The sequence below is a fragment of the Musa acuminata genome, chromosome BXJ3-7 (genome assembly GCF_036884655.1).
Source record: "Musa acuminata AAA Group cultivar baxijiao chromosome BXJ3-7, Cavendish_Baxijiao_AAA, whole genome shotgun sequence".
NCBI classification, from domain to species: domain Eukaryota; kingdom Viridiplantae; phylum Streptophyta; class Magnoliopsida; order Zingiberales; family Musaceae; genus Musa; species Musa acuminata.
This window is the reverse complement of record NC_088355.1, coordinates 20176648-20196239: the sequence shown is the minus strand read 5'-3', so window position 1 is coordinate 20196239 and position 19592 is coordinate 20176648. Positions and strand designations below refer to the sequence as shown.

The window sequence follows — 19592 nt, the reverse complement described above, 5'->3', positions numbered from 1 at the left end:
TATATCTATTATCGGACGTTGACGGAGGATCCGAACGCAATCGGATCGGTTGATGAATAGGGATTAGGATCCGCATCAGGATGTTCACATTGGATTCCGGATCGGGTTCGGGATGATAAGTCACAGTGCCGTCTCCGGCAATAATTGCAGCTCATGTCACTCCACTAACCCATCACATATGAAACAAGAGAAAGAAGGCTGTTCTGCTCTTCCCAGAATACCCCTCGACCGCAATCGCGAGGACACGAAGAAAAAGGCCGATAGCATCAGACGGCTCACAACACCCAACGTTTCCGATCACGTGGTAACCCGCCTATCTCATCATCATTTCTCTCGTCCAAGCAACGATCCGCGTACGCCCTCGTTCGTCACCCGTCCGTATACGTTCGTGATGATTGGAAATTTCCCTGGGCCTACAACGTGGCCCGCCATTCTTTAACAGGGTAAGTGAGTGCGTAGGAATGCATTTTTTTGTTCGGATTCAATTACTGTTTTACCCTTTCCTTTTTTTCCTCTCCCTTCCTGTCGAGTTGCAGAGGGAGCAGAGCGCAGAGAGCAAGAAAAGGTCAGAGCGAGGGACCAACCGGAGAAAAGGAACTCAACAACAGAGTGGAGGGCTAAAATCCCTAAAAATCTCTCTCTTCGTTATCTATTTCTTCTTCCTCTTCTCCGCTTGCTGTTTGTTTCGTCCAATCAATCCCTCTTTGTGGCAGCCGAAACCACACTCTCGTCTTTCCAAAACCCTTCTCTCTTCCCGTGTTCTGTGGCTCCGCGGTGGCGGGATGAGGTAATGGGGGAAAGGTAGGAGGGACGGTGGGCGGCCATGGACGACTCCTGGCTCGCCAAATGCGTGGCGCCGCCGCCGCCGCTTCCGCCATTGCCGGCTCCGGCTTCGACTCCGACTGTGCCGCCGCAGCAACTGCCCCTCCCGCAGGCGTCCGCGGGTCAGGTATCCTGCTTCTTCCTCTTCGAGAGGTGGGGAGGGGGTTAGCATCAAGAGTTGGTGAAGGTTGATTCTTTTCGTGGGCGATGGGGGTTTTGGTGGATATTCGTGCAATGCATGCGTCGTTTCTGGCTGTTCGGTGCTGTTATGGTGGCATTGGTTGGAACAGCTCTTTTGATATTATTGTAACTTTACGCCCACGCTGCATGTCTTTACATAGAGTGGTATTAACGGAGAAGTCGCTGGGAGTATTAGGTGGGGCAACTTCACTAGCACGAGACCAACATACTCTGGCAGCGTGTTCGTAGAATTCTTGGGCTTTAACTATGCCACAAATATATCATGCTCTTAAATTTCTGCCTATAGGAGCTTTTTCTACTTAACATTGTAAATCCTTCATGAATACAAGCCGTCTATTGCCAAGATCATCAGATATCGCGAATGAGGACCTTTTGTAATAGCAGGAACTGTGTACATCTGTAAGCTGAACAAACATATGCTCCAAGCCATGCAATGTATGACCATGTAGCGATATGGATAGAAGTATACTGTATAATTCTGGTTTCAAATATGCAATAAGTTTCAGATTGTTGTTTGGCCCTGAGAGGGGCATCTAAATAAATGTGAAGCATAAATTTGCCACTGCTTTAGTCTTTCTCATTGTTTTTTCTCTCATATGCAAGGCAAAAATAGGACTAAACTTGTTTTCAACCTTTTCAGAGGGAAAAATAAGATTTTTCTGGAAATGTTTGATAATAATAAACAGCAAAAGCACATAGATTGACACTCTTGGGAGGAATAAGAAAGAACTTACATGAGATATAGAGGGGTATTGTGGTGAACAAACTCCAGGAAATTTAGGTTTTATGTATGGAGTTTCTCGAGTAGGGTTGTTTGACATTGGGAGGGTCTGGAAGGTGCTTAGTGCAATTAGATGAATGTGCAAGTGCACCCACTGTTATAAATCCATAATCATTGATTAGAATGAGCACCTATCTGATGGATTTTTTCTATCCTTTTTTCAGATATATGTATTCTTTGTTATTTCTGATTATGTGACTCATTTTTTATTAAAGTGATGATGTTACATGCCCTTAAGATAAAGGGCTAGCATTTAAATGCTGGTTTGTGTAATACTGGGTGCCCAATAGACTTGTATGGTATGCCATACAATACATAAAGTTGAAGTTTTTGTATGAATTTATGTACATGGTTAACAGCATTGTCTTACTCTGCAGGTTTCTATGAATTTACGCCATCATTTCCCTTCTTTTCTTGCACAAGAGGCTGTTTTGAAGGATCAAGTAAGAAGTCAAGAGGCTTCGGCTAGTGATACATTCAACTTAAGTTCCTACAGATTGGGGAAGACAGAGCTGGGTAATTCATTTCTTGCTCTTTTGTCTGGCAAGTTTTCTCAGTTGCCAAATTCAAGAATGGATGTAGCCAAGCCTCAAGTTAGCAATGATGATAAGATTCTAAGTGGTAGCGGTTGTGTGGTCCCTTCTATAAATATCCCACCTCTGCCTGAAAATCATGGAGATAATGCCCCAGGAAATTGGAATGAGCTTTCGTCTTTTGTTGCATCGAGGCCGTCTGTAAATTCTGCTTCGGTACATAATAGTGCTCAAGTTGCAGGGAATTCTTACCATGATATGGACTCTATTGAACTAGTTTCCCCACAATTATCTAAGTGTAGCAATACAGGATTTGCATTGAATTCTACAAGGAGTGGATGGCTTACTTCAAGTAAGTCAGCAAATGGCAATAAGCATGCAACCATGGATGTTCAAGCTTCACGAATTGTTTCATTTGAAGCTAAGCCTCCTGTTTCCAATAACAATTCTCCGTTTCTTAGAGGACATCCTCTTGTCTTCTGCAGAAACACTGGTTAGTATACCACTTGCTCTCTTCACTAAGTTGTGGTTGACTTGCATAAATTATTTCTGTTTCTCTACGTACATCAATGATCTTGTTGACATTATGTTATACATCTCTGTCTGATGTTTTGTGTAACATAACTTGATAACAACTAGCTAAAATTCATAAAAGTGCTTTCTGACATCCTGACAGTTGGGGAATTATTTATGGGCAACAAAGGACTTTTTGAAGTTATATGCTTTTGTCATAGCTGTCGCATGTCTGTCGCCAAATTTTGTGAGGTAGCCTTGTAAAGAATCAGAAACTTGTGATTCTTCTCATGTTGGGCTTTTCCTTTGTCACTCTCATAGGGAGAATGGTCTTCTTCACATGTTTTTCTTGCAGCATTCTGGATCACCTTCAGCGAACCCTGGTGAGGCTGTCTATATGGAGAATGGAATGAGTATATCACATTGGTGCAAGCTATGCTTAGGGGTAATGCTTTCACAAATTTCATTTTATGGAATTCTCGAGAAGTTTTCATTTATATTACTGTACATAGAATCTGTAATCCACTAATGTCTTTTCTTTTTATGCAAGTACTCCTTTGCTGAAGCAACAGTTTCAACAGATGTTCTTGGAGTTAGGGTTAGAATCAAATTAATTTAGACTTGCAATCAGTCTCTTGACAAAGCGAAGCCTGTGCCCCATGTATGAGCATTTTCTAAAACATTATATCACCTGAAAAATAGATGCAAGTTTTCCCATGCTGAGGTTGAAAAGCTTCTCTAATGTAACATGTAGAATCTATCATCTCTTTGAGGTGTCTATACACTACTTTGTCACGATGATCAGCTCCCTCTTGTTCACTTTTGACTGCTTTCTCTGCTTCAAACTAAAAAGTTAAATATTTATTGTAGGCTGTACTGAATCATACTCATATTTGCTGATTGCTTAAGGATATGAGCATCATCATTCACAAGCACACTGAAATTATCCTATTGTATGCTCACATGTACTGCTGCCAAATTCTTTGTAGATTTTCATTTTTCAGCTGCCCATTGTTCAATGTAGATGTGCACCATTATCTTTGTATTAGTAATTATTTATGACCTTTTGAAAGCTTAATATATAGTACATGCGAGTTGCCTGTTGACAGCTACTGACAAATTTGTGAGGAAGTGGTCAGCTGATTCAAATCTCTCTAGACAGCACTACTAGTCATCCTGGTTTCCTGTGTTAAGCTGGATGTGTAGGAAATAAAAAAAAGGATTTATCTTTGTGATAAGATTCTGATCTTCATTCCAATGCTAGAAAATGGACTTTTAGCTCCTTAATTTTGCTAACCAGTAAGATAATTATTCTGCTTCATACATCATTTTATGGTTTCCATATGATTTATGTTTTATGAAATATAACAAGAAGTGTTATCCTGTAATTTTGTAATGCCACAATGATGCTAAGTTAAATAGCAATGCAAGCATATGTGCAATTGCAACACTCTTCATATGTGGGACTAATATCTAATCAACCCAAAAGTGTACCATTTGGAATCTTCCTAGAAGGGTGTTGCAAAATAGTTACAATCTAATGGTACCATGTTTCACAATTGAAATTCTTGTTTTCTCATTGCAAAATTTATTAGTAACTTTAAACTGGCTTCTTGTTCTCTTATTCATTAGATTCTGGCACCAAATGATATCAGTGGATGGGAGTGGACAGGTGGCTCATCAACAAAAGGTGTCTTTTTTGGTTCCAAGGCTAGTAATGCTCCAACCTTGGTAAATAACATTGGGACAATCAGTGATATCAAGTCATTTGGTGGATCTTGGAGATCTGCAGAACCTTTGAATAATAGTGTTGTACCTAGTCATCCATACACAATGGTAGGGCACACTGCCCAGGAGAAATCTGTAAACAAGGTACAAGATAATGAATATCAGAGGTACAATTTGGATGGATGTAATCTTTTCCAAGAGAAGATTCACAGTTCCGAGCAAGTTATCAAGCCTGTTCTGTCAAAGAACCAGTCCATGCAGATAGCGAAGCAAAGTCCTACTTGTGTTGGTTCTGAGAAACTTCATTCAACTCTATGTAAGGGAAAAGAAATTATCGACCATCATTTAGATACTGATGGTGTCAATTACAACACCAAATTTGTAGATCAATCTGTTGCCCTACCATGTTTGTGGGCCAACAATTCTGTAAACCATGGTTGTGATATCAGCAGTAACAACTTCTCCATTGATACGTCTCTTGCTGATAAGGATGGCGCTTCAAACATAGAATTGAGGCTTGGTCAACCATCTCAAAAATGTCATATATTTGCAGGTTCCTATCCAACACCTGTGCTGGAATTTGGAGCCACATGTAACCCAAAGAAGCCACACTTTCATCAGCAACTAAAGCAACAAGGTAACTTTGATGGTTAGCATTCTTTTCTTTTTATATTTTGATTCATTCTGTTTCAAGTGTTTGTTATCGGTTAATTGTCATCTGTTACTGGAGAGTTGGATAAGCGCTTTGTCTTTTTGCAGTTGATAATGCCTATGATAGAAAGAAGACTAGTCAAAGTCTACATTTCACTGCTTCAGAGACATTATGTTCAAATAAAAGACTCGAACGGCATGCAACTACAGCTGTTAATACTTACAATCATTCTGAATCAGAAGATCTGAGTCGCAGTGCAAACAAGAATCCACTGATTTCACTGTTTCTCTCACACCTTGAGGGGAACAGTACATCTCTTTCTCTTGATACCTTTTTTAATAGCAGCGATCATCTTCCATCTAGGGTGCCTAGTGGTGACTCTCCTGTTAAACTTAAAGTTTCCAATCCTGTAGGAGATGCAACTCATGGTATTGAAAGAAAATCTGAGGCAAGTAAGTTGGATTTTCTCAATATCTTAGATGAAAGAAAGAGCCTTCTGGCTGCTGATAATGGCATAGTGAAATCTGTGTGCATAGTGAAAGATAACCAAATTGCCAATACTAGAGAGATTGATACATCGTTTAGTAAGAAGTGTCCTCAAATTAGTGTATCTGTGGATGCTAGCCAAACTTCCTTCTATCCAGATCAGCTGTCTGGCATGTTACAGAAACTTGGTGGTAAAATCCCCAAGCAACATGATTTAGCCTCTGTCTCAAACAAGGATTACTGTAATCATGCCGTTCATGGATCTTCCGATCCAGTTCCTAGTGAGATGGTGGGTCATGATTCTTTGAACTCAGATATTCCAATGAGTCTGGCTTCGACATCCCTGTGTTCGCTGGAACCAAAGAAAAAGGTTTTAAATACAACCCAGCATTTGATGGATGTCAACTTGAAAAATTTTGCTTTTAGGCACATGGTTGGTTTAACTACACAGAAAAGTTCTACTTCCCTTAAAAAAAGTCCCCAACATCACAAACTATGCTGTTTGTCATCCATGGAACCTCAACTTGATGGTTGTCAGGATCTGGAAATGCAGAGAGATGCAGGGGAAGGAAATTACTGCAGAAATTACCATGAAATCTCCAAAATTGCTATAAAATCTGTACATTCATGTCCAAGTTGTCAATCTGGTCGTGGTATGGATATTTTTCCTGGTCATCCTTGTCATACAGGTCTGTATTATATATAATTGAGATATCTGTTTTAATTACTAAAACTGGTGATTGTTCATATGCTTTTAAGTTACTATACATGCATTGAATAGTTATGTTCTTATGTTGATGAATATGCAGGTTCAACTAGATCCTGCAATTGCACTGGTTCAACACAAAGAGTTCCACTAAGTTCTGAAAAATACTGTAAAAGGTTTTCTACTTGCTGCATTTGTGATGTTGATGAGCAACCTTGTTTGAGGTGGTACCATCTACTTCTGTAGTGCTCTTGTATGTGTTAGTGGACTTTGTATGAGATAAGCAACTCCCAAATGATCATCTAAAGAATTTTTAAGAAAGCCTTTCTTAATGGAGCATAAAAGAGTCACCGGATCTGGATTTTATAGCAGACATCTTTTTATAGTTAGCTTAAATTGAACATAATGTGGACCCTATATGTGAGTGTTGATGCATATACACAAGTTATCTTTTCATGAGCATGCCTGACAGCTGCTCTGTTTTCTTATGAGCATGCTCATTTGGTATAAATTTGCCATACTCTTGGTTTGGTAATTAAATCAACTTTGACATTGTCGATTTTCTGTTTTCCTGATTGGTTCTCATGCTTCAGTAAGTAATTCTTTTTGTTGAAACCTTATGTGGGACATTGGCATGGAACTGCTGTATGCAGGACATGTTCCTTGCCAGTACTATCTATTTCATAGATTCAGCCAATGTTGTTAGGGCAAGTGTAAATTAACTCCCATCTTCTTGGTTAGTACTATTGTTAATCACTTCATAACATACAATACATTAAATGACATATGACGCACTAGTGGACTTGAACTTGAGATCTATCATTTATACATGGAAAACAATCCAATAACCTCGGATATCTCAACAGAGACATAAATGGGTAGTTGACTATATATATATGTGTGTGTATCTTCATCTTTAGAATACACGTAAATGCACAGATACAAGCAGTAAATCTACATTGGTTTCTGATCATTTTTTAGTAATATGACACTATAACTTATGTTGTTGTTATATGCTTTTTGGTTAGGAAAACATTATCTAGGAAGCATATTGTAGCTGTTAGCTTTTGTTATTGTTGTTCATTTTATATCTTGTAAACCTTTTTCATCATGTTTTCATGCTTTATTTTGAATAATTATTTTTTATCTCTATCCCAGTATAGTTCTTGGATGTACTATTAATGTCCAGATGGATGTTTAAGCATATCTTTCCTCACTCTTGATCTCTACCTCAGATTGGGGAGGCTGGGAAGCAATTGTTTCACTGGTAGTCTTAAGCATGGAATGTGCAATCACAAAGAACATAATTCTTGCTTATCTCAACATTGCTGCTCCTCTGTACTTCCATATTGTGTTTCAGGCTTCTGTACGTCAGGTGGTAATAAAACTTTTCATGCCTTAAGTGAACGAAGAGTTTGTGGGCAAGCTAAAGTAATGCATGCCACTCCAGACCATGATAAGGATTATTTAATACCAGACAGAAAAAGAATTTGTCTAGCTCATTGTGGTTGCTCTAAGAATAAGTTTGTTCCAAGGAATGATCAAAAGACATCCTTTTGGAGAGATGTTCCAAAGAAAGTGTATGCCGATGCTGATATCTCTTCTACTTTCAAGATTGCACAGGCACTGGAAACCACAAAACGTATTGGTGATCAACTTGATGATTGTTCTCCAGAGTTTGATGGAACTCGTCAATCTTCCCAGTCAACGAGAGCACAGAAGATGTTTAATATGTCATCTGGATCATCTGCTCCTGTTGTAACTGAGGTTTCAACTGAAGTTAATAATTTAACTTCTTGTGCAGCAAATATTAGAACTACAAATATGATCCATGATCTCTTGGTGGATGAAGGATCAGGGAATGAGAAATGTGGCTCATCTGATGAGGCTGTTGGTGGTGGGGAGTGTGAGGAAACCATTCACATAATGGGTAAGGTGGATGTAGCTACACCTGGGTTCCATCATTTGGCGGGTCATTCTTCTGTTGGCCTTATTGATGAACTTTGTTTGATGAGTCCATTGAAAACCAAGAGGGTTAGGAATATGAATAAATGCTGTGCAGATCAAGAGAATGTCAATAAGAATCTGAATTTTGAAAGGACACCTAAAACAGCTAATAGAAACGAGTCTATGGAGCTCAATGGACCAGATATGTTAATTCCATTATCTGATTATGCTTTTCCTTCTGAAATCCCTAATAATCTCAGACATTTAGAAATTGACCATTCTCGATCACAAGGAGAAGTTTCCCCACAACCTGTTAGTGTGAAGAAAAAAACACATCTTTCTACTTGTGGATCTTCAAGTGTTAAGAGAAAGAGGTCATCACTGTCCTGCAACAAGTCTAACTTCGAAAGATTCAGTATCCAACATAAGTTGCAGGAGGACATTGAAAAGCGGATCCTGGATGATGATCATTCTCTTAGTAGAGTTGAGACTTCTAGAAAGAAGACAAAGCAAGTTTTGGCTGCATATTTGAAACAGGAAAATTCTACAAGAACTGGAAAACCACCCAAATATATGTCATTAAACTGTATTGGTAATACTTTTAGCAATATTAAGACTACTTTGCCTAAGAAAAGCAGGCCTATTGTATGTGGAAATTCAGGTATCATCTATTGTGGGGAAACAGATGGTGATCAAAAGCCTCCAAAGATCATTTCCCTTAGTTTGATACTAAAAAATGCTAGGAGGTGTAGCACTGTTGAAGTCTATAATACCAGTTTGGGCCTAGACAATGAATTATCATCTTTGAAATTATTACATGAGAAGGATATGCCAAGTAGTTGTTCTGAGAATGGGCAAAATCCAAAATTTCTTCGTATATCAGGTGAAAATAAAGGATATTCCAGCAAGAATGGTGGATATTTGGATACTTTGTCAGCAGGAAAGGAAACAGACTCTGTCCTGGGACCTGGTTTGCATCCTAAACAATTAAAATCCCAGTCAAGACCAAAACAGAAGGATGTTCATACACAGAGTCTCAATAGATTCGGAGCAAAACATAGACACGCAACAAAGAACTCCTGCTTATCAGCTTCTGGAATCAATGAATGCTCAAAATCGATTGAGGCAGAAAATGAGCTAAATGATTTTCCGTCAACTACTGTAGGTAATGTTTTAGTATTTGAATAATCTTGCACATAAGATTCTTGCCTGTTGCCTGTGGTACAGTTGTTTTCTGTTTTCTAGGATCAGTGCACTTGTCAGGATCCATCTGATTCCATTGATATAAATATTTTTGTGTCATGTAATTTCTTTCCCATTTTAAAGATGGAGTGGAACATCAAAATGAGAAGCTTCATCCAAGGGAGATTTTAGAATCTGCATTGCCAACAAATATTCCATCATTTGCCAAGCTTAAGAACAATCAAGATCATGCTGGCAAGCTGTCTCAAGTAAGCAGAAGAAGGTAGATAGTCGCATTGGATTTCAATTGGATCTAGATATAATGATGTTTAACAAACTCTGATTGGACCTTAAGCTTTTCCTTCTCTATTTGTCCTAATAAATTTGTCAATGTAGATGCAGCCAAGGGTACAAATTTCCCTCCTTTCTTTTGAACTCAGATTCATTTTGTTGTGTCTGTGGAAGCTCAAATCAAGACGATGCTAATCATTTGATAGAGTGCAATGACTGCTTGATTAAAGTGTGTGACATAGAAAGTGTACATTCGATTTTGTTTAATTTTTATTATTTTTCTTTATTTGGCATATTTTTGTGTAGGTTCACCAGGCTTGCTATGGTGTTTCAAAAATTCCAAAAGGGCATTGGTCTTGTAGGCCATGCAAGGCCAACTCCCAAAACATTGTAAGCAACTGGCAGATGCTATTTCTAAACATGCTAATGTCATCCTCAGTTATAATCCCTTTATAGTTTCTGGTTCTTTATGATTATTACTCATGTTCTTGTGCCTTTATTTATGTAATTTCTTTGTGACAATAATTTGAGAGAAAACATATACTTTTAAATGACTTTGATTAATCTATGTGCCTTTTTGTACCATGTTCCTTTTTTAAGTCCAAATTCATGATACTTGTGTGTCATGGATCATTGTGGTATACTATTTAAAATATTAAATTTGGAGATCTTATCTGATCTGTCATTTAGTTTTACATGGATATAAATTGGCCATCTAATCTGATCAATCTTGTTTTTAATATAAACATAAACCAACTAAAAGCATAAAATTTCAACTGTTCCTACTCAAGATTTTTTCAAGAAATGGCCAAAACAACAAAATCACTGGACTAAGGAAAATAAAGTTACTAGAATGCATACTTGAGAATCCTTCAAGAAAAGGTCAAAACAACAATAATACTGGTCCCTGAACAAAAAGCCAATGAGAATGTAGTAAGTATTCTGCTGCATTGTTATTTAACCTACTTGATCCATTTTGACACTGCTTTAGAAGAAATTGAAGAAATATAATTTAGAATGCATATTGAAACTGCTTTAGAAGAAATTGAAGCTGCCATTTTGACATTTTAAGTACATCTAGGTGTACGTGTCACTATGAGAATTAACATATGTATAATTTTGTTTCGCATTTCACTTGGATATATCACTTGTGGCATGTTCCTGTTAGTGGGACACATATTGGCATTGGTGTATGAACTATTATTCCAATAATATTCTCAATGATCAACTAGATGGACATTTTGGCATTCATTTATCATTGCTTTATTAGATATATATATATATATATATATATATTCATATATATATATATACATATATACATATATATAAATATAAATAAATAAATAAATAAATATATATACATATATATATATATACATACATATATATATACATACATATACATATACATATACATACATATACATATACATATACATATATATACATACATATGTATATATATATACATACATATGTATATATATATACATATATATACATATACATATATATATATGTTTATATATATCAGTGGTATACCTAATATCCATTCAATTTCTCTTCACTTTTATGGAGTCAAATTTCACTAAGCTTTTGGCCCATTTTTCAAAGATATTGTCTGACAGTGGTTGATTCTCTTAACATGTGTTGCCCAACTGTTAAAATCAGCAGCTCAGTTGACCAAGAACTTGATAGGTTTATTCCTTTAAATTAGAGAAGGAAAATGTGGTCAGCCCATAATTGCATTGTCACTTGTGTTTTTTTTCTTTACTTTTTTTCCATTTTGTACTAAACAACTGTATTCCATTCTGCAACTGTAACAACTTATATTTGTTTAGCTTCAATTGGGATACTACTTCCTTCTTCCTTTTAGTTATGAATAAGGTTTTAAATACCAGTCTGATACAAGTTTTGGTGATCTATTTAGACTGCCAATTTGGTATTAGTGTACCAGGTAGTATACCAACTGTATCTGCTGGCAATGGAATAATAATTATTAAAATAAAGTAGATAATTCATTGTCAAGGTACATGTTTGGTTACTGATATTTGGTCGGGCTGGTTAAATATTGGACAGTAGTCCGTAAATTTTTATTTTCTGGGGGTGGTGTTAGTGATTTTTCTTTTTTGTTTTGTTTTTTGGGGGGGGGTGGGGGGGTGTTGATTTTTTATGTCACAACAGACTATCTGTTCTTTTTTATTAGTCTGTAATTTTTTAATAGCATCTGAATAACTTCAGTCATGTCACATGTGAGGTGGATTTATATATTTAATTCATTCAACTTGCAATGAGATAAAAAAGGATGCTGATAAATTAATTTATTCCACTAACATTTTATTGTCATCTTTTTGGTGCATAAACAGGTTTGTGTTTTGTGTGGATATGGAGGTGGAGCCATGACACGGGCGCTAAAATGCCAAAATATTGTCAAAAGTTTGTTGAAGGCTTGGAGAGTCAGTAAAACATCCTACTCTGGCAAATCAGTTCCTTCTGAAAGTACAGAGAATGAGTTTTTTAATCCTAGTTCAGTAGGTGAAGTACCAAAGTTTGACAAATGTGGTTTAGCTCCTCTTGGTGAGATAATCTCCGATTTCTCTCCCAAAGCTGCTTTGAAATTGGATATGCAGATGCAAACCAACTTTCCTGAAAGCAAAAATTGCATGCCGGAAAAGTTTCAGACCCATAACAGCATAACTGCTGGAGTATTGGATCCATCCACTAAACAGTGGGTTCATATGGTTTGTGGACTCTGGACACCCGGTACAAGATGCCCAAACGTTGACACAATGAGCACTTTCGATGTATCTGGTGCTTTACCGGCGAAGAAAAATATTGTAAGTTTAAACTCACCAGGAGTAAGAGATAAAATCATAAAAATCTCACCATCCATTACTATTTGGTGAATGCATTCTGTAAAAAACTTTTCAGTAGCTGGAAAAATCTAAATCTTCTTACCAGTAGACTAGGTGAAGTATGTTCTCCATCAACGATCATTTATTTTTTTCTTTTGTGACCTTGCCCTGTTCAGGTTTGCTCAATATGTAACCGACCTGGGGGTTCATGTATAGAGTGCAGAGTTCCAACTTGTTGTATCCCATTTCATCCTTGGTGTGCACATCAGAAGGTATGTATACATACACAATATACCTTTTATACTAGCTTCTTGGCATACAAACTAATTAATTTGTTGATAATATAGTCTTTTATGTTATCCAGGTTCTCCTGTTGTACTTCTCATCAAAAGTAGCCAGCAATATTTTTCATTTTTTGTTTATCTTTGAATTTATTATTTTCTCAAACATCCTTTATCAATTAGCCAGCAATACTCATTAAAATTTTGTTTTCTTACACAGTTATATAAAATCTAAATTTTGACAAGTTTACTTGGATAGTCTGATTTTCAAGGGTCAAAGAGCATTGACATATTTTGATGTTTCTACATTAGATGACATACATCATGCACAATAGAGATTGGCAATAAATTGAATTCCTCAGCTTGTGCCTGCTTAATGTTTTGTGACTACTCCAACTGACTTCTAGATTTCAAGTATTCATGCTCTTCACTTAGACACTTCTATTTGAGGCTTTAACCTCTATTTCTCATTCATATTAAACACACCTGCTAGTGAGGAAAGATACCATTTAACAGTTAAGTTGGAACTAATTGAGTTCATAATAACCAATAATTTTCTAGTGCATGTGCATCTTCCTGTTCAAGGTTTTTTCTCCCTTTTATTATAGACTAATTGTTATGCATATGAAATTCCAATAGACGGCTTGTTATTGCTGTTACAGCTGCGGCTGAAAGTTGCTCACATAGCATAAATATGGACTTAAAGAAAACAAACCTAGTGCATAAGACTCTGGGATCTAGGGAGGGTCAATGAAAGTAAACTTATATTTATAAACAAGATTTTCTTGTGACTTTAGTCTTGATCAAGGTTTTATGTACCAAAGCATACTGCTCGGTATAGGCGGTACATACCAGTCCAATAGAGGATTGGTATGGGCGGTACATTAGTATCCCCCAGTATACTGTGTTGATACACTCGGTATGTATTGTACCAATAGTTGATTGGTATACCGGTATGGATTGGTAATGCGAACTATGTTTTTGATAACCCAGGTCGCAAATAAATAACTTTATAATGATGTTAAAACTCATCCTCTAAAATGTATTAACTTTTCTAAGAGGATGATCTAGTGCATGAGATTCTTGCCAACAAAGGTTTGGGGGATAGTCAATGTAGTGAATCATATTGAATTATGTTGAATCATAAATATGGACTATACAGTTATAATGATTCTTAAAAAAAAAACAAAGTTGAATCTGTGGTGTGTGGCCATTCTTGGCCTGCCTTATATTTCACGTGATTGGACAAGTTGTTTATATACTATCAAGACTTTAGGTACTTGTACAACCATTAACATGATTCCAATGCACTTTATATAGATTTTTATACACATGCTAAAGTGGTGGAATATTGAATTGTATGGGATAAGATTATACATTGTATGGGATAAGATTATATATTCCATCACCTTATAGCATAATTGGACTATTTAGTTGCCTACAATACCATGACGTCTTGTGTTATTATTAACATTTATTTCATCAATAGGGTTTACTGCAAAGTGAAATTGAAGGTGATGACAATGAAAGGGTTGGCTTTTATGGGAGATGTCCACATCATGCAACTCTCAATAGTTGTCTTCCTGATAGTCATGTTATGGATCCTGAAGAAGAAAGTCCAGGGAGCAACGAATGGACATGTGCTCGCACAGAGGTAGTCTGACAACTTATTGGATACCTTTTTTGTTCTTTTTATGTATTTAACTTTTTCGCTAACCAACTAAACAGGGTTTTAAAGGTCGGAAAAGAGAGAAAGGATACAAACCTAACACTCAGAGACCCTGTGATAATGGAGTATGCATTGTTTCTCAGGAGCAGATAAATGCCTGGCTTCATATCAATGGCCAAAAGTCATGTACAAGAGGTGTGGTGAGACAGCCATGTTCAGATGTTGAGTATGACCTCCGGGTATGTTTTAATTAGCCTGAAAATGTTTACTGAGATATATTCATACACTTACTCTGACACCTTGTTCATAAAAAATCAGAATATTGTATTCCAATATTCACACACTTTTACTTGGTAGTGTTTGGCACTAATTTGGTCATCATGTAAAAATCTTCCCCTACTTCTGAAAGGAACTTATAGAATGAAAATTGGTAGTGATTGTTGAAAAAAATCAATACAATTGTACACAACTGATACACTAGGCAACTTCAAGCTAGTTGCTTTTGCTTTTTTTCCCCAAATTTCTCCCTTGATCAGCTGGAGAAGTAAAGTACAAGCAATGCCAACCAAATCAGAAGGCCACCTTCAGCAACAGCATAGGAGTTCTAATTAACAGATTTGTATCAGTAAATTTTATACCTGTTAATCTTGTTTGATTAGCAGTCTTTTAAAACCATGCATCATGTTGGTAAATTTCAGGGGACAGTATTAATGGAAGTGAATGAAATTTGTCATTGATAACCAATAAATTTGGCATAGTGTTAAGTGCTTTGTGTTTACTAAAGTATGTATAATAATTTATCTAGCTCTACTATTTTGGACTTATTTTCCTTCAATCATGATTATTGCATGTTCATAAGCATATATTTTTAAGAAAAAGATCTTTTTTAATTAATTTGTAGCCATATTCTGTAATCTGGTTTTTCCACAGCATTTATAATATTGGCACATGTAAATGGAACACATGGTCAAATTTTTAACTTGCACATGACACCTATTTCTGCAAATTTATAGAAGTTTCCAGATCATTTTAGTACTTAGATGGAAACAGAGCATTATGATTCTATGCTTATGCAATTTATGGGAACAAGTACAGTGCATTAGGATATATGAAGTTGTCATGATATGCAGATTGGAGTGTTGTATCTTCACATATAGGTTTTCTTTTATTGTACTAAAGGTGTTTCCTTTTGAGAAGAAAAGGTACAATTTTTTTTGTACATCATATGCAAGGAAGAGGATTGATATTGAAATTTGCAAACAAATTCTTCCAGAGATCCTGATGACCATGCTTTTCCATTGGCATGCATGTGCTATGGGATTTTTTTTATCATATTTTCCAAATTAAGGTGTAAATCAGGGCTAGCTTTTGTCTATTAAAATCCCCAATTTTCTAGAAGGAACAGAGACTGAAATCTGTTACATTCCATGGTCAGTCACACCCTTAAAGCTTACTAACCCTCACATAATTCCAAAGCTTTTTGTTCTGGGGATGTGCATCTGCTGTGATTGCCCATGTAACTTTGCAGCAACCTCTTGTGACATGCCCTTAGCCGATGGAATGTGGATGAATCTGGTTCAGATGTATCAATTATATATAGAATTCTATTTATGCCAAGCTTTCATAAGAAAACTTCATTGTAAATGTACGTTATCCTGTTAGGTCTTCGCGGTCCCTAAGAATGTATGAACTTTCACACATTACGAGCTAGCCATTTAAATGTCAAAGTTCTGTTCTTGTCTTGAGTTAATCCTTTAACTAACTTGGTATTCTTATCTTGTCAGAAAGAATATATTCGTTACAAACAATCGAAGGGATGGAAGCATTTGGTGGTCTACAAATCAGGAATTCATGCTCTTGGTCTCTACACATCGCAGTTCATTGCCCGTGGAGCTATGGTAACTATTCGCAAACTATTTCTAGTGTTCAGGATTTGTTATGTTCTCCATTGTACTACTGTTAGTTTTGAAAGGATTGAACATTTGAAGGTCGTAGAATATGTCGGTGAGATCGTTGGACTGCGGGTAGCTGACAAGCGAGAAGCTGAGTACCAATCAGGAAGGAGAATCCAGTACAAAAGTGCCTGCTACTTCTTCAGGATAGACAAGGAGCATATCATCGATGCGACTCGCAAAGGTGGGATCGCTCGATTCGTCAACCATTCATGCCTGGTAATTGGTCTCATTTTATTCCCTATCTATATCGTTCCTTTGCTCCGTTCATGTACTTCTTCTGATCACCGAGTTATCTTTCTCTGCGTGCTGTTTGTTCAATCAGCCCAACTGTGTTGCCAAAGTGATCTCAATCAGGAACGAGAAAAAGGTAAGATATGGATGATGATAACAGTACCTTTTGATGCAAACTTCTCAGTAAGAATGATTACCTTGGATTAATGCAGGTGGTGTTCTTTGCGGAAAGGGACATAAATCCAGGCGAAGAGATTACATACGACTACCACTTCAACAGTGAGGATGAGGGCAAAAAGATCCCGTGTTTCTGTAACTCAAGAAATTGCAGGCGATATCTGAACTAGTCAGCACTCGATTCATTCGTCATGAATGTTTGCATCTGGTTTGTATCATATGTAGATATAGTGCCTGGTTTCGCTCAATGTGCACACATTCAGCTTCTGAAGAACTAGTGGAATGTTGTTGAGTGGCTGCACGATCAGATTCACGGAAAGGAGTCAAGTTGGAAGTTTTTGTGTATAAGTGTGCAAACATCAATTTGAAGTTGATCGTTATGGAATGATGAGTCATGTTTTTCAGATGCTTCTTCTTCTTCTGTGACTGAACTCCACAAGTTGAGGCTTGCGATTCCATGGCAACATTCTTGATACCAATGTTTGCTTTTATTGCTTTAAACAGGAGGATGGGTTTGTTTGGTCATTCAATTGGGGTGGAAACTTAGAGTTGGAATTGGTGTATTTTTATCGTAGAATTTTTGGATGGAGTAAGATGATGTTGCCAAGTAGAATGCAGTTGAACCGAGGTGGAAAAAATTGAAATCACTAATTTGTGGTTTTTGGTAGAACAAGAACAGCTCTTATCCATTGATTCAAAAATAAGGGAGAGATAATATGTTAGAATCTTTGTAGATTCTAAACTTGAGGTTGATTTCTTTACGGGATCGACCTTGGAATTATATAGGAGTTTTTCATTCTTCTAAATTGTTGTTCAAATGTTATAGAAAAGATTCATTTATTGTTTATGAAAAGAGGAGAAATACATGACTATTTATAAGGTTTCTAAACTTTAATTCATATTTTTAATCAACTCTTATTCAAGACTTTTATTCATTTATAACTTATAATTTTTTTCTAAGAAATAACCTCCTAACTTTAGTCGGCCTTTTCACATCTTTAATAGGGGTTGACTTAGGTAGGTTTTATATGAATGTCTTTCTCAATTAGGATTCTTCTGGCTAGAGTCCTAACAAATTTGCCTTCTTCAAATCAGTCTTGTTCTCGAGGCTAACGATTCATGAATTTTGGGAATTTGATCTTCAAGTCGTCAAAATTCTCCCAAGTGATATCTTCTGTTGGTAGATTCACCTATTGTATTAGCACTTCAGTAGTGGGTCGTCGTCGTCGAGTCACAATCTGTCGATCAATAATGACACTTGGTTAGGTTTGGAGTTCTCCTTAGGTAGTCATATTTGGTGGATGGCTTTGGACTGTTTGAAAGTACATATTTACAACTTCCGTCTGACCATCGGTTTGTGGGTGATATGCTGTACTCCTTTTCAATTTAGTAGCCTGCATATGGAATAACTTTATCCAAAATTTGCTCGTGAAGATGCAAGTAGAATTTGTCACAAGCATAATGCGTCTCTTATAGCGTAATTCTTTTGAGTCCCAATTGTAATGAGCGTTCGAGCTTGGTGCTTCCTCCAATTTTTTTATGATTTTACTAGTCTCCAAATCTTCCTGTCATTCCCTCTTAATATCTTTAAGGAAGTCACTAGTCGAAAGTAAAATAATAAAAAATTCAGTTTGCTTGGGTAGCCGTGAAAGCGCATTAGCAACAACATTCTCTTTCCCCTTCATGTAAGTTATTTCATAATCATATCCAAGAAGTTTTGTTACCCATTTTTGCTGCTCGGGGGAAGATATCTTCTGCTCCAAGAAATATTTTAGGCTTTTATGGTCGGTCTTGATTTGAAAGCATCGCCCGATCAAGTACGATCTCCACCTCGTTGCTGTGTGCACAATAGCGAGCATCTCCTTATCATATGTTGACATGTTTTGATGGAAGGGAGACAATACCTTGTTAGTGTATGTGAGTGGTCGACCATCTTGTATGAGAACATCTCCAATTCCGACTCTAGATACATCGGCCTCAATGATGAAGGGTCGGTTGAAATCTAGTAGCGCTAGCATCAACATCGTCGTCATGGCTGCCTTAACTTTATCAAAAGCAACGGAGGCTTTGTCCGACCATTGGAAGGTATCATTTTTCAGTAAAGAAGTGAGTGGTGCACTGATCTTTCAATAGTTTTTCATGAACTTGCAGTTGTAGCCTGTTAAACCGAGAAAGCCACGTAGCAATTTTATGTTCCTAGGGGTTGGCCAGTTCTGCATTGTTTCTATTTTGGAGGGGTCCACTATCACACCTTCCTCTGATATGATATGCCCAAGATATTCCACCTTTTATTGAAGAAACAAAAAAATTGTAGTGGTCGTTGTGTGTTCGAAAGGTGGTTTTCGATATGTCTTCTTCGCACACTCGTATTTGATAATACCCGGATCAAAGGTTCAGCTTTGTGAAGATTTGTGCTCCCTTTCATCTAGCAATTCATCTACTACTAGAATAGGGTATTTATCTTTGATGGTTATGCCATTGAGAGCTCGGTAATCAATGTATATTCGCCATGTTCCGTCCTTCTTGCGTACAAGTAGCACCAGTGAAGAGTAGAGGTTGCAACTTGGCCGAATAACTCC

The 19592-nt window shown here is 36.9% G+C and overlaps 1 protein-coding gene across 5 annotated transcripts; it reads left to right on the top strand.

Moving 5' to 3' along the window:
• The first annotated feature begins 542 nt into the window (after window positions 1–542).
• LOC135584098 (uncharacterized) lies at window positions 543–17417 on the top strand. Of its 5 annotated transcripts, none has more exons than XM_065159241.1 (19): window positions 543–949; window positions 2182–2830; window positions 3014–3102; window positions 3206–3295; window positions 4483–5215; window positions 5338–6405; window positions 6526–6646; window positions 7658–9534; window positions 9696–9834; window positions 9954–10071; window positions 10149–10232; window positions 12212–12682; window positions 12877–12972; window positions 14471–14635; window positions 14710–14889; window positions 16435–16548; window positions 16639–16821; window positions 16928–16972; window positions 17049–17417. In XM_065159241.1, exons 1-19 carry the CDS (start codon window positions 824–826, stop codon window positions 17181–17183), a joined length of 6483 nt encoding a protein of 2160 aa, XP_065015313.1. In that variant the 5' UTR covers window positions 543–823; the 3' UTR covers window positions 17184–17417. The 5 variants fall into 5 exon arrangements, with proteins under 5 accessions (XP_065015313.1, XP_065015312.1, XP_065015314.1 ...); XM_065159240.1 differs by having other exon boundaries at window positions 9948–10071; XM_065159242.1 differs by lacking the exon at window positions 9954–10071 and having other exon boundaries at window positions 9696–9820.
• Window positions 17418–19592: the final 2175 nt, after the last annotated feature.